This window comes from Heptranchias perlo, chromosome 16 (assembly GCF_035084215.1).
Source record: "Heptranchias perlo isolate sHepPer1 chromosome 16, sHepPer1.hap1, whole genome shotgun sequence".
Taxonomy (NCBI): Eukaryota; Metazoa; Chordata; class Chondrichthyes; order Hexanchiformes; family Hexanchidae; genus Heptranchias; species Heptranchias perlo.
In genome coordinates this window covers 15733052-15748343 of record NC_090340.1, presented here as the reverse complement: position 1 = coordinate 15748343, position 15292 = coordinate 15733052, and the positions used below count along the sequence as shown (strand labels likewise).

At 46.3% G+C, this 15292-nt stretch overlaps 2 protein-coding genes across 3 annotated transcripts in view; both read right to left on the bottom strand.

Annotated features, from left to right (window-relative positions):
• bbs2 (Bardet-Biedl syndrome 2) overlaps positions 1-12379 on the bottom strand; it is a 52091-nt gene extending 39712 nt beyond the window's left edge. Inside the window, exons 1-5 of one of the 2 annotated variants that reach the window (XM_067997683.1) lie at positions 12259-12379; positions 11256-11281; positions 10294-10419; positions 4468-4695; positions 90-215 (exon numbers count right to left, since the gene is read on the bottom strand). In XM_067997683.1, coding sequence (XP_067853784.1) covers positions 90-215; positions 4468-4695; positions 10294-10419; positions 11256-11261 — 486 coding nt within the window. In that variant the 5' untranslated portion in view covers positions 11262-11281; positions 12259-12379. The remainder of the gene's footprint in view (positions 1-89; positions 216-4467; positions 4696-10293; positions 10420-11255; positions 11282-12258) is intronic. The other variant, XM_067997684.1, reaches the window with a different exon arrangement.
• On the bottom strand, positions 12376-15000 carry LOC137333404 (uncharacterized). Its single transcript, XM_067997555.1, has 2 exons — positions 14990-15000; positions 12376-13192 (listed from the first exon to the last, which is right to left on the bottom strand). Exons 1-2 carry the CDS (start codon positions 14998-15000, stop codon positions 12376-12378), a joined length of 828 nt encoding a protein of 275 aa, XP_067853656.1.
• Positions 15001-15292: the final 292 nt, after the last annotated feature.

The following is a 15292-nucleotide window of genomic DNA, read 5'->3' as shown; positions in this document are numbered from 1 at the left end:
ATGTTGCACTGTGCAGTGCCACCCTGTCCTACATGCCTCCCCAACCAAATTCTGGGATTCAATCCTGGTGCAGTTCTGCGTTTCCATACCGTCCAGAAAATGTCATTTCCTTCCTGATCGAAACCCTGGAGTGTGCAGTTCCCTCCGATAATTGCCAATGGAGAGGGGATCTCCCCCAGCTGTCCCAGCACTATTGCATTGGCTCCATCTGCCACCTACAAAGAGAGAGACAGCGAGTCACAGAATTTCTCAACAGGTTGCTTCAAAACCTTAACTTCAACAAGTGCTGCCCCTGATTACTCAATGTATGTTATTACCAGAACAGGTTTCACAGTGTTACATCAGAGGAAACTTTTTTTTACAAAATGTCTCTCCACAAACTGCCTCTAACTAGCAGTTCTTGAATTGAACAAAGTAACAAGGGCAACTTACTGACATCAATAAGTGCACAGATATCTCATTTCCTCTAAAGCAATGAGGAATGATGTAATTGGCCAATAAAATGAACTTCTTTAAATTATTCAGCAATTCCATCGAAATTATAATAACCAGAAAATATTTTACACAAAAATAATTACACTTCTAAATCTGTCTCCAGTGAATTGTCTATATTTAGAGGACAGAGTATAATAATTGGAGGGCATTTTACACTAGGATCAGGATTTTGCATTTATGTTTTGCTTAGATCAGGAACTCTGAGTGGATGGGATTGAATCATGTGTGGAGATGGTCACTGATTTGAAACATGAGCAGAATGGGAGTTGGGGACCCAAGGTAAGGGAAGACAGTCAGAAAATAAAACATCAACTGCCAAACAGATGAAGAATTTTCAGAGGAAATTAGATAGCCATGAACATGGCTGGGAGGCCATATGATGATAACTCATCTAGAAGAGCATGATGCCAGACTCAGCGAAGTGCTTTAAAAATGATAGAGTCTGGCAATAATAGAACAATAAAGTGTTCAAGAGCTGAGTTGTAGAGCTATGCAACACAGGCACAAGAGGGGTAATTTTAACCCCCAAGAACGGGTGGGTTGGGTGCGAGCGGGAGGTTAAAGTAGCAGCTTTTTGGAGCGGGACCGTATCCCGGCTCCAACTCGCCCACCTCCAGGTTTAACCCAGGCATGTTAGGATGCGGGCACATGATAGAAACCTGGAAGTCCCGTCCCCACTAAAAGCTGGCGGGCCAATATTTAAAGGGCCTTTTCAGGTAGTCGTAAAACTTTAGGTACTTAACTTTTTGTGGTTTCTGCAACAGAAACGGATTTAACTACTCCTGAACATATCTCCAGTGGCTTCTGAAACATGCCATTGTAACGGAGGTGAGTTGCAGCCGGAGCTCATTTAGACCTGTGATTGACACATCTCAATAAAAGGTGAAGTATTGCAGCTGAGCACTCAGTTCTCTCAGACAAACGTTTGGCTGGGAGTTCTTCGTGTTTAGACTGAGAATTCTTTGTTGAGACTAGGAATTCTTGTGTTCAGACAAATTTACCTATATTTTGGAGCCCCTCAAACTGACAAGATCAGGATGGGGGGGCGGAATGGATCCATTCCACATTACACTTGAGGAGGAGGAAAATGAAGGTGGGGAACCCATCGCCAGAACAGCCGCGCACATTGCTGCCAGGGATTCCCTCATCTCTAACAGGTTCTCATTATGAGATGTGCAAATTGAAGACTTTGAAATACTCAGGCCACCTGGAACAATCACCACCACCAACACCAACACCCCTCCCCCCACCCCCCTACCTCTGTTTGCATAAAACTGTCCTTCAACCACACATACACCAATTGCACACACGCCCAATGGGTAGCATCATGACTTGTCATTCATGATGAAGCACATGAAAGGGGGAATTCACAAAAGGGACTCGATAATGGCCAAAACGCGGCAGTGGTGGTGATAATGATTAAATTTAATGTGCCATGACAAAAAAATATATAAATTAACAACATGACAGCTCATCGGGCATACCCTTGTTGAATTACAATTGCTTAGCCTTTCTCTTTCTACTGCTTCTACATGGTGCATCCCCTGTGGCTTCAGCAGAGGTATTGGCAGGATGCTCAGATCCCTGCCGTGACTGCTGAGATGCTCTTGGCCTACGACTTCTGGGCTTTGGACCCCGTGAGGGCCCCGCCAAAGACTGCTCCACCTATTCCTGTGCAGGGGCAGACTCGGCCATTGGGAGAGGAGGCAGCATTGCGGGTACTGGTTGAGGACGAGGCAACGGGTGAGACATGGGAGCGCTTTGAGTGAAGTTCCCACTTCCATGTACCTTTTTGCCATCATCCCACCCAGGCTAGTGCAACATTACTCCCACCACACTGCTGGCCAGCAGGTTGGCGAGCAGATGTGCCATGTTGTAAGGCGACAGCCAACTTATCTGTCTGCCTGTTTAAGGCGGCAGACATGTTGGCATCTAGAGTCCACACGGCCGTTGCCATGGCCTGCATGGACCCATTTGAGAGCCATGCTTGAAGCTCGATGGAGGCTACCATACTCTCCAGCACAGATATTCGCGCACTTACCTGCGCCACCAAACCACTAGCGATGGAGTTGGTCTCCTCCATCCTCTCTGCTATTGTGGAGCGTGTGCATGGCATTTTTTCCATTATCTCGCAAAGTTGCTGCTGCACCTCTATCATTATCCTTCTCAACGATGGCCTACAAGGTTCAACATCAATTTCCAGCTGAGCAGAGCTTGGAGAGGCGTGTGCTCCCTGACATGGACTCTCCACAGCTGCCCCTGCCACCAGTGTCTACTCGTGCTCACTTGTGAGTGGTGAATCACCAGGTGACAACCCAACTGAGTAACAGGACCCACCGAAGTGCGAATATCAGCGCTGGGGCATGGCTGTATGTCCTGCATGGTGCACCCTTAGAAGGAATGAGCTACAGTAATTGACTGCAATCGAGATACGATTGCAGATTTAAACACGCTCACTTTGCCTCTGGGATCCCCACGTGCAAATCCAGCCAACCACTGACTTCCCACCGCCGTGCTAAAATCATGGCCAAGATCACCAGTGGAATAGTCATACGGGTAAAAACCATACTGGGAATTGTGGTTTATGTCAGAACTTCCAAGGTGATGGATAATTTGAGTTGGAACTAACATTCATAAGTTTAAAAAAAACAATTAGTTTAAGAATAGGACGTATCCTTTTTCTAGGGATATGGTAGAAATGGGTAAATTTCCAATTTGAAGGAGCAATAAACTAGGAATAAGAGAGCTTGTAGTGGTGGGATAGGACAGAGAAAGATTTGGAGGTATATTAAGGATAATGGGAAAGATACCATCAAGAGCAGAGGTCTTATTCTCCAGGGAGGGGTGGACCCAACAAACATGGTGGATTTTTTTAATTGTCTATTGGGCAGACAGGACTGAGCAGTTAAGGAATGTGATGGAAATAAATAGAATCAAGATTTGACGACATGCAGCAAATGTTGCAAGTGTGCAGGTTAAAGTGAGAAGAGATATGGATGCACTGGGTCCAATTTTGAGTCTCAGAGGCCACGGTAAATGGTGACTCTTAGGCTGTACTTGCATATTTTTCATGATGGCAACGGAGAATAGAAAAAGCAAGGATAAGAGATGTCAGTCCCATTAGATGAGAGGTGACTTGCAGATCCCTCATAATGCAGCGTATAGCTTATCAGTGGCCTCGGTTGTGCCCTTTGCTCACAGCTGCATGCTGAAACTAACCATCTAGTCGTGAACTGGCAGTGCATCTGTGCTGGGATCTTAATCTGCAATTGGGGAAGCATCAAAATGCATTCAGGCCCCTAACAACCTTGGAGCTGCATTTGACCAAAGTACCCTCCTTATACCTCAAACGGTGATGGAGCCAGAGGGGGTGAAAAACATGGAAGAAAACTTGACTAAGCTGAGTAATCAAAAAAGTAGAGGGGAGAGAAAAAGTCAAATTGAAGAGAGCAGTTATAAGTTGTTACTGGGGAGAGGGCCAAGGAAGAGGAGATTATAACAAAAAGAGGATCTGGCATCCACCCCAGAACATTATAGCATTCTTATAGCTAGCTCTGGTATGCCCAGGGAATCCAAAAAAAAAAATGTACCACCAGTGCTGGAAAAAAAATGGAAAACAGTCTATTGTGCAGCACTGACATTGAGAAGCACAAAATTCATGAGTAAAAAAAAATGTTTACACTTTTGGTGGCAGAGTTGCTCTGATCAATTCTCAATTTTCGCATATCAGGAACAGTGCCTGGAGTCAGGCAATAGTACAGTGCAAAGCTTTCCTTTTGAATACACAATGTTACAGCACCATCCAGTGGCACGAATCGTGTCAACGTAATCAAACTTATTCTATCGAATGTCCAAGAAAGATTTTCCTACCTAAAAGAAAAAACAGGTCCAGGAACTTTGAACAGGGTATTTTAAAAAAAAACTCAGTATGATACACTCCCCGACAATTAATGTGATGAATTAAAGCCTTACCTCTTTGTAGAAGACATCAGAGTTATTATGTACATCATAGGCAAGCAGGTTAGTCTGTGTGCCGACAAGGAGCATGTCATAGCCAAGACTGGAGTTTAGCATTCCTGCAGTGAGACAGCTGACACTCTGGTTTATGTTCAGGAGGGAGGTATCGGAATCCTGGCCACCTTGCAGTAAGCGGCTGGAGGCAAAGCGCTGACTACGGATATGGGGGTTGTGGATAAAAACCTAAATCAAACATATTAACGGTTACTGTTCACAGTGAATCAAATACCAGGGTACTGCTTAAAGTACAAGGAATTATGTTCTGTCATGAAATATAGGATGTCACTAAAATTTCTCCAATGTCACAGAAGAAAGCAGCTGAGCCATTTCAAATGTTCAAAATATTGGAATAAAATTAACACTTGTTTCCTGGATCACTATACCATTATATATTATGATTTCTTACGGTATAACAGAAATATGAACATATATGTGAAATACTTTTCACATTTACTCCTGAAGACCACTGCACAACTGACTGTAGGTGATCTGCATCACTAACATATTTCATAAACAATCATTGCAGTTAACAGTAGAACCAAGATCATAATTCCAATTATGATGAAAAAAACTTAAAATATGCAGATAAAAACCTGATACTAGTGCTATGAACAGAATGTCATGGCCAGCAACATGATAATAAAAGTATCACCAAGGGCAACCGTGTCTCGGACTGCTGATTTATCATGGCGAAAGAGCTAAAACCATGGAGCAGTTTTGGGTGAAACCAAACCAACAGGTACAGGGAGTTCCCTATCTATGGAAATGGACAGGAGCTTCCAGTAAATATCGAAGCAGAGGCTCCACCCTGAAAAAGAGAATGAGATTTACAGGACCTCAGGACAGGAGAGAAAAATAATTCTTACCAAGGTGATCTGGTTGCCAGTGTGGGCTGTGAATTTAGTGCTTGAACTCCTACCGCCTGCTAGAGGGAGTGACATCACATATGAAATCTCAGCAAATGCTCATCCGAATCTCACCAAAACCTTTTTTTTTAAAAATAGAGATAAAATGCCTTTTTTCCTTTTCACTGAGTGGATTGCTACTTCTTGCAGGTCATCAAAAACTTCTGGGTTTGGGAAGGGAGAAGAACAAGGAAACAATATCAATCCACCATTACGAGCGTGACAAGGAAAATAAAACTCATTGCAGTAGACTGCAAAAGTCATGGGATTTGCCATGGGATGTGACACTATGAGAAATCACTAGCCCTATCCATGACTGACTCATGCCTTCTTTGTTCCTAAGTCATCCAGTTTACTACACTTTATCCAATCCCAAGACAGGCTGTGATACTTCCTGTACTTATTCAATCACTCTTGACTAACTTAGTAAAAAGTACTGTGTATAGTTGAGCTACACTCAGGATACCTTAACAGACCCAGCTAGATGCATTCTTTAGGCATGGCTGAACACTGACAAACATCCTATGAACTGACTTGAGGAGACACTGAGGAGGCAAGTTTTGGCCTCAGTGTGATGCCTTCGTTCTGCCCATTCTTTGTTTGATAATACAGATGACCATCTAATACACATGGATATCTCCCAAATACTTCAAGCCTGGGTACCAGCAACTCTTGTCTAACTCGCACAACTGGGCTCAAACATGACCAATAGCCAAACACTGAAGTGGCCAACTAGTCCAGCTGAATGGGGAGCTGTGCCCGCATTAGGGGCAAGAGGATATCCAATATGCGAGCTCAACTCATTAAAATATTTTGATAGCACTCCTAGCACTTAGTGCATGATGTGCTGAGAGTTCACAGTGAGAAAGGAGGAATTCCTGTGCCTGCAGCTCTTAGAGGCTGCTGGCTACCTGAAAGGTGTGCTTCTTTATTGGCAGAAAAATGACAGGGGTCATAATGGCCTCGTTCAGCAATCAGGCTTTGGAAGTCCTGCTGCAGGGGGTTCTATTTTGAGAAGAGGGTCATCATGGAATAAACAGTACCACCAGAGTGGCATCGGTGGAGATGACAGAGTCCGTCAATGCAGCCCCACCTGTGGCTCAGACCTGGGAGCTGGTGAGGAAGACATTCTACATTCTGTACAAGGTTGCCCAGTAACTGTGCAAACATATGACAACGTCTTAACAGACAGTCTCCAAAAGTTTCTTTACTTCTGCTCACTGTAAATTTGGTACACTATCACAGAAGGAGAATGCAGTGAACCCTGGCAAGTACCAAGTACTGTACCAGCACAAGGCTCCTTAATGCTACATGTTCACACATTTATACAAGGTGGCTAATGTCTTGAGCACTTGGGTAGCACTCATCTTTTCTCACAATCCTCTTTCCAACAAATGTCCCTTCTCCTGTCTACTTGCGGAAGGCGGCCACACAATACAAGAGGCAGTGCTTATAGACAGAAGGGAAGTCACTAAAGCTTCGACCTTTCACTCTTTATGAGGAGAGGGCCATCAAGATTATGGAAACGAGTGGGAGTGCAGGAGGACAAATTTGGAGGCCTCCTCAAGCTCATGGCTAGTACTTTGCTTTGCATTCCTTAGCTCCTTATTCCTTCATTTACTTACCCCCTCACTCCCCTTTCCACACACACACACACACACACACACACACTGCAGCATTTTAGTGTAATACACATGATATTTTGCTAACAATAAGAGAATGATTATATAATCCTATGCCTTTAACAGAATCAATTTTCTTGTTAAAGTTGCGATTGAGGTGGAAATAATGCTCTGATTATTGGAAAATAAAACAAGCTTGTGTTTTAACAATAACAAAATTAGTCATTCAGCTTGCAACACCCACACATATCACAAAAAGAGATTTTTGACCGAGAATGCCTCAGAATCCTCACTGGTAGTTATGTTACACCAGCCAAGCCATGAGACTCAGTCTCTTGCTGACAGTCACAGCTCCTCACACTGTGCCCTCCCTGACAGGCACTGCTTCTCACTCGTGCTCTCGCTGTAACAAGGCACCAGGACAAAGGGGGAAAGTCCTCTAATTATGACCAAGACATGGCCAATCTAATCTCTATTATGTCTAAGTATCCCAAATTCCCTCTGTTTTCATCCCTGTGCACACTTTGGCTGCCACTCCATGCCCGAGACCATTACTTTTATCTCATTTTGTTTTCTTGGGCCATCTTGGGCCTTTGACTCCTGTCTCTCCCTTCCCTGTTGCCCACTCTTGCCACCTTTCATTTCTCCCCTTGAGTACTTTTGCCCTCCCAATCCCGACCTTAATCCATCACTACTCCTCTGCCTTCCAACTCTCCTGCCTCCTTCACAGGCCTGAAGTAGACCAAAGCTATGCTGTGAGTCTCTTTTGGCATTCTCCGATGGGCCCATTAAGGCACCAATCACTGCCTCTTTATGAGCAGCAATCCCAACTGTGCCATCCTTCTCTGTCGCTGACCTTCTCACCCACACACCCGCTAGGGGTTAACCTCGCCAACCTCCATTTCGCCCCACTCATTCCACCCAACACTACCCCTTTGGACTCTGTCAGCGACCCTCTCTACATTTCCCTCCAGAATGTCCGTTCACTTGTGAACATGGCCCTTGCCATCCATGACCTTATTGTGGATGATTGCATTGCCATCTGGGGTTGACGGAAACTTGGCTCATGGGTGGTGACACCTTACGCCCTACTGAAGCCTCCCCATTGGCTACAGTTTCCACCATCTATCCTGCCCAAACCGCTACGGTAATGGTTTTGGCCAGGATCATCCTGGAGAACAAAGATGAACCCTGTCTTCTTTTCTCCACTACCAACCATTTCCTTAAACACCGCTTCCCTGCCCCCTCCATGCTCACCTCCAACAAGTTCGAAGAGCTCATGGACTTCTTTGGCACTAAGATTGAGACCATCCATGCAGCTGCATCTGCTACTTTCTCCTGTCCCCTTGTCCACCAAGCCAAACCTCCCCCGAGGTTCCCCTCTTCTTTTACTGAATCCATGTCTCGCTCTTGTTTCTCTCCCATTTCTCCGCATGGCCTCTCCAAGCTCATAATATCCACCTCCTGCTCCCATCCTGGCCACCATACTAGCCGACATTGTAAATAGTTTCTTCTCCTCAGTACTGCCCCATCTCCAATCTTTCTTTCTTCTACAAAGTCCTTGAACATGTTGTCACCTCCCAAATCCATGTCCACCTTTCCCCCAACTCCATTTGAATCTCTCCAATCAGGTTTCCATCCCTGCCAAAGTCACAAATGACATTCTCTGTGACTGTGATCATGGTGCATTAAACTTCCATGTCCGCCTTGATCTCTGCAACCTTTACCTGGTCAACCATACCATCCTTTTCTAATGCCTCTCCTCCATTGTCCAGCTCAGTGGAACTACCCTTGTTTGGTTCCACTCATAACTCTCTGATCGGAGTCAGAGCAACTCTAGCAATGGTTTCTCTTCCCACACTCGCACTGTTACTTCTGGAATCCTTCAAGGATCTATCTTTAATCCCTTCCTCACCTTTATCGACATGCTGCCACTTGGCAACATCATCCACAGACATGGGGTCAGCGTCCACATGTATGTTGACAACACTCAGTTCTACCTCTCCACCATCTCAAACCCTCCACTGCCTGTAATGTTAGAATGCTTGTCCAACATCCAGTCTTGGCTGAACAGCAATTTCCTCCAACTAGCCATTGGTAAGACCGAAACCATTATTTTCGGACTCCGCAACAAACTCTGTACCCTTGCCATCGATTCCATCCCCGTCGTAGGCCACTATCTCAAGCTGAATCAGACTGTTCACAACCTCGGCGCCTTGTTTGACCGTGAGCTGAGTTTCTGATCCTATATCCTCTCCATCACAAGGACCACTTACTTTCATCTCCATAACATTGCCAGCTTCTGCCCATCTTCTACTGAAACCTTCAAACACGTTTTTGTCACCTACAGACTTGACTATTCCAATGCTCTACTGGCTGGTCTTCCATCCTCCACACACTTCAGCTTATCCAACATTCTGCTGCCCGTATCCTATCCTGCACTAAGTCCCACTCACCCATCACCGCTGACCTACATTGCCTACCTGTCCCCAAATGCCTCAAATTTAAAAATCTCATCCGTGTGCTTAAATCCTTTCATAGTCTCAGCCTTCCCAATCTCTGTAACCTCCTCCAGCCCTACAACCCTCTGCAAACTCTCCACTCCTCTGACTCTGGCCTCTTATGCATCTCTGCTCTCTTTGCCACACCACTGGCGGCCATGCCTTCAGCCGTCTAGACCCCATACTCTAATTATCTCCTTAAACCCCTCTGCCTCCCTCTCGTCTTTTAAGACCCTCTTTAAAAGTTACCTCTTCAACCAAGCTATTGGTCACCCTCCCAATATCTCCTCCTTTGGCTCAGCGTTCATATTTTTCCTTACACCTCTGTGAAGTGCCCTGGGACGTCTTTTCTACGTTAACGGCACTATATGAATGCAAATTGTGGTTGTTGATAGTTACAGCTCTTCACTTGATGCCCTCACTGATAGTTGCCAGCCTTCATTCAGTGCTCGCATTGAAAATTACAGCCCCTCAATAAATGCCCTCACTGACAGTTCCTATCACTCAGTCAGTGCTCTGATATTTTGAGGTGCTGCAATACTTTGCCACCCAGGGTAACAATGTTCAGATAGGGGTGTGTGTCATGATATTTGCCCCACAATGCACTCACTGGTAGTTATAGCCCCTCATTCAATTCCCTAATTCAAAGTTACAACCCCTAATTCAGTGTCTTGATAGTTACAAACCCTTACTCAGTGCCGCCACTGATAATTACAGCCCCTCACTCAGTGCCAACAGTTTGAGTGGCAGTACCTTGCCAGCCTGGGTAGCAGCGGTCAGACAGGGGTGTATGCCATCATATTTCCCCACGGTCACCATTCGAGGGTTAATTCTGTGGTTTAACTTGAGGGTGAAGACTGGGACAAGCATGGCTGCCACCTGCAGATACAGAAGTGGATAAAGCAATGCAATCACCTTGAACATTTTCAAAAGATATTTACAAAAATAGTGTACAGTGGTTAGCAGAAAATTTAATTCACAAAACACTTTTGCAAAATTAGGAGTTTAGAAAGAAAATAAGATGGATTAATCCCAGAAAACAGCACAATCAATGTGGTTGCTTATCTAATGACACATTATTGCAGGATACAAGTCAGGGGCCTAATGAATTAAATATTTTTGCAACAAGTAGAACCCACCAGATGATGCACCAACAACAAAACCCTGAATTTATTACATTGGGTCCGTTCATTGGAGAAGTATTATATTTATTAGATCCTTGGTATAGTTTCTGTTTATATTACCATTACATACAAAGAAAGACAAAGAAAAAGTGACTCAGCTGAAAATACATGACAGGAATTAGTAATAAAGTTGAGATGGATATTATGGATTGAGTTGACATGAGACATGATGAAATCAAGGTATAACAGAAGATGCAACGCTTTCTCAAAGCAACAAAGTAAAATTTTGCCAAGTGGTGTTGTCATATTATCAGCACAGGGAGCATTTTATTTTTTTAGTTCAGGTCGTCTGCTATCAGTTGCCAAGGAAACATTGATGTTTACTATGGAATTTCCATGTATGGAAACTCAACTTGGAATTCTTATAAGTGTTAGTCAACCCCAAAAACATTCCCACATTTGGTGGCAGTCTCATGAGAACGATTGCTATATTTCTCCCTCCTGCCTTTAAAACGTGATTTCAAGCCTGAAAGCCCTCTATTAAAACAGTAGGTACTATGTCTGTTCTGGTAGATGTTGGGATAGTCCTACCTCCATAGAGTTCTCTTGCCCTCACTCTTGAGAAAGACAAACATTCACGAGTTCCACAGACAAGTAAGTTATGAAGGGAAAATAGAGAGAAGGGAAAAAAGAGCAGAGAAAAAGAACACAAGAGAAATTATTAATACCACTTCTGTACTGCACTGAGCTACACATTAGCTCTATTTTCACGGCAATGCAAACAGAGCCATGTTTTGGCTGAGTGCTTGAAGTGCTGTGAAGGTATAGTACTGACAGCTCTACACACGCATATTCAAAGACACACAAGGGACACTGCCAGTGTGATTTTTAAATGATTAAAAATGAGACAGTCAGCTCTTCTACCCTCTGGATTAAATAATAGGAAGCGTGTCCCCTGCTGCCATGTACCAGATAGAGTTTGCTGATTTCATGATTATACTTTTAGCAGATCAGGAATAATGCTCCTGACTGAAAATCTCACCTACGTTTGATCCAATATCGACAGCCCCAGTGTTGTGAACAATTTTGTCTTTAAGATGTCATTTGAATCATCAATTCAGTTTATATTGTGAAATTACTCACTATTATTGAGATTAAATGGCATTAATGAAAGTGTCCGTGGTGGATATGGCAGGGATGGGAAAACTGTGAGTAGGCTCTGCGCGGGGTTACCCCATAAATGTGAGTCTTTGCCAGGAATCAGGATGCCCAGATTGTGGGTTGCTGGGGGCGATCCTGAGAATGAGATCCATCTCTGTAGGACTTCTTAGTAATGGGGGTCTTTGCGAGGTCTGTGGGGCAGGGAGTTTTCTGCGGGGTCCATGTAGGGTGGGGAGTTGTCTGAAAGTTCCCTGTCGGGGTGGGGGAGCCGTCTGCGGAGTCCCTGTGCAGTATCCCAGCAGCGGGTCTCTAAGAGAAGCTGTAACACTACCAGTACCAGTGCGCGGTGAGCGCCTCGGTCAGTAATCGCGAGCCCTGCTGCTCACGCCCGGGCTTCTAGCCCCGCTCCACCTTCCTCTTTATCCCGTCTTACCTCTACTCGTGCCGGCCAGTTTACGTCTCTCGGTCCCGCTCTCCTTCTCTCTCAGTCCCGCTGTCCGCGGCCTGTCTTTCTCTCTCAGTCCCGCTGTCCGCGGCCTGTCTTTCTCTCTCAGTCCCGCTCTCCGCGGCCTGTCCTTCTCTCCGCGGCCTGTCTTTCTCTCTCAGTCCCGCTCTCCGCGGCCTGTCCTTCTCTCTCAGTCCCGCTCTCCGCGGCCTGTCTTTCTCTCTCAGTCCCGCTCTCCGCGGCCTGTCTTTCTCTCTCAGTCCCGCTCTCCGCGGCCTGTCTTTCTCTCTCAGTCCCGCTCTCCGCGGCCTGTCCTTCTCTCTCAGTCCCGCTCTCCGCGGCCTGTCTTGCTCTCTCAGTCCCGCTCTCCGCGGCCTGTCTTGCTCTCTCAGTCCCGCTCTCCGCGGCCTGTCTTGCTCTCTCAGTCCCGCTCTCCGCGGCCTGTCTTTCTCTCTCAGTCCCGCTCTCCGCGGCCTGTCTTTCTCTCTCAGTCCCGCTGTCCGCGGCCTGTCTTTCTCTCTCAGTCCCGCTCTCCGCGGCCTGTCTTTCTCTCTCAGTCCCGCTCTCCGCGGCCTGTCTTTCTCTCTCAGTCCCGCTCTCCGCGGCCTGTCTTTCTCTCTCAGTCCCGCTCTCCGCGGCCTGTCCTTCTCTCTCAGTCCCGCTCTCCGCGGCCTGTCCTTCTCTCTCAGTCCCGCTCTCCGCGGCCTGTCTTGCTCTCTCAGTCCCGCTCTCCGCGGCCTGTCTTGCTCTCTCAGTCCCGCTCTCCGCGGCCTGTCTTGCTCTCTCAGTCCCGCTCTCCGCGGCCTGTCTTGCTCTCTCAGTCCCGCTCTCCGCGGCCTGTCCTTCTCTCTCAGTCCCGCTCTCCGCGGCCTGTCTTTCTCTCTCAGTCCCGCTCTCCGCCGACTGCAGCGTCTCTCCGTTGCTAACCGGTGACGTCAATCAGGATCCCTGTCGTTGGCCTCGGGGAGAGGCTTTATCCCTGTTACCAATAGCAACAGGAGGCAGGCTCAGAGATGCTGCAAGCACCAGTGTGCCTTTTCTTAATTAAATAAGGAGATTACCCCCACGGTCATCAAACGATGGGGCACAACTAATAGAAAACTTAAAAACAAAAGAAACTTATAAAATTATGACCACGGAAGAAAGGCAGAGCAACCAGAACGACCACCCCCACAGGCCACGTCCAACCTGAACCTATGGATGGCCAAGTTGGCCAGGCCCAGGAGCAGACCCACCAGGTCTGCCGACTCCCGCCGCTCGCCCTCCACACCAGGTGGTCAAAGATCAGGAATGGAGCCAGAAATTGAGAACCAACCCCTCTCGCACTCCGTGTAGATGTGAAACACTGACTCATCCAGGCTGCAAAAGTTAGTGTCACGGGAGGCTGTGGAGTGGTTTAAAAAGTTGTTTGAGGGAACTGCTTCGTGCAACATTCTCCACCCCAGATCCCCAAGGGTGCAGGGGAGGACTGCGGCGTAAGAGCCTGCCAGCTGGCACACGTGTCCGGACAGAAGACAGGGAAGTGGAGAGTGTGCAGGAGCAGCTCGTACAGGAAAGACCTCTGCGGAGTAAAATAGCATGGAGGAAATCAAGAAAATCTTACAGCTCCTGCTATTTCCTGGCAGTCTCCCATCCAAGTACTAATCCAGACTAACTCTGCTTAGTTTCCAAGATCAAAACCGGATCAGTCGCTATCAGAGCACTAATGTGCTTTTCCATTTCATTAAAAACACCAGCCTTCCTTGCTTCTGGCCTAGTGGGCTGTGACACCTACACCACTGTTGCTGTGACCCCGGATCACTGCCCTGTGGAAAGTGAGTCACCGAGGGGTTCCATGGTCCACACAGATAAAACACTGTCCCCTCTGCTTTCCCACTCCGCTCAGTGCCTCCCTCATTTGTTTTTAAAAACAGAAATGTTTTACAAATTTAAAGCAACATTGCCTGCTAATAAAAGTACTTTGCACAACACCTTTGGCAAGGTTCAGAAACAGAGACCATGGTGATTTGGTGTAGTATCAGCCTACAGCACAAAGTCACTCTGAACTGGCAATCTTACAGAGACCACAATAGGCTGGTATGGAAACTGGAGCATATCACACTGGTGCAATGGAAGAATTCAAATTTGTTACTAAAGCTCACTGTTAGGCAGAGGGAGCATTACACTGCATTTAACTGTGGTGAACTGCCACATAAAGAGTCCACACCTTGAGCACAATTCACTGTAAAGAGAGGGAAGCAATCAGGAGGTAGGGAAAAGGAATTAGGCCAGAAAGCATTGCAGGAAGAAAGTTATACCAGTACAGTATAGCTTTTACAATGGAAGGACAGCAGGAAGAAGAGGTACAACAGTGAGAGAACAGTAATGAAGATGGAAGTGCAAGGGTGGAGGAAAGTAGGGGGAGCAGGAAAAGCAGCTACAAAGATTTAAGCATAAACCATGGCCTTGGCACTACCGGTTCCCTAATTCGACACTTATTGACATTGGCAATCTCACTTCATGAGGCTATAGGAATGCTGTTGTGGGAAATGGACCAGTGTCACATTTGTGCAGTATGGGGTATTGAGGTTGGCACTAAGGCACTGAGGGAGGGAGCTTTACCCTGTGCTATACATTTTGTTGCTTGCCAATTTTCTCCCAAATCCACTTAGCCCTCCCTCCTGAAGGGGCTCTGTTCCACAAAGCCCATCAACACCTTGCCCAAGTGACCATTACTCACGTTTGAGCCATGACAGCGAGTAGTAGAAAGCTATTAGAAGCAGGGTGCACCATAGCCAAGCCCAATCTTGCCCTCAAAGTCTAGTCATGCATTTCCCGCAGGGGTTGCTAAACAGTGACGAAAAGGAGGTGCCGTGGTTAATTTTCTACCCTCTAGCCCAGGTTTGTTGAGGCCAATCGTAGCACCTCTGCTGCCATTCTGGCTGAGATCACATAACTCAGCATAGACCTGGATGAAACAGGCCTGTATGGCTCAGTTATTGGGCAAGGCAATAACTGACACAGGAATGCTTTTTGGGTGTCC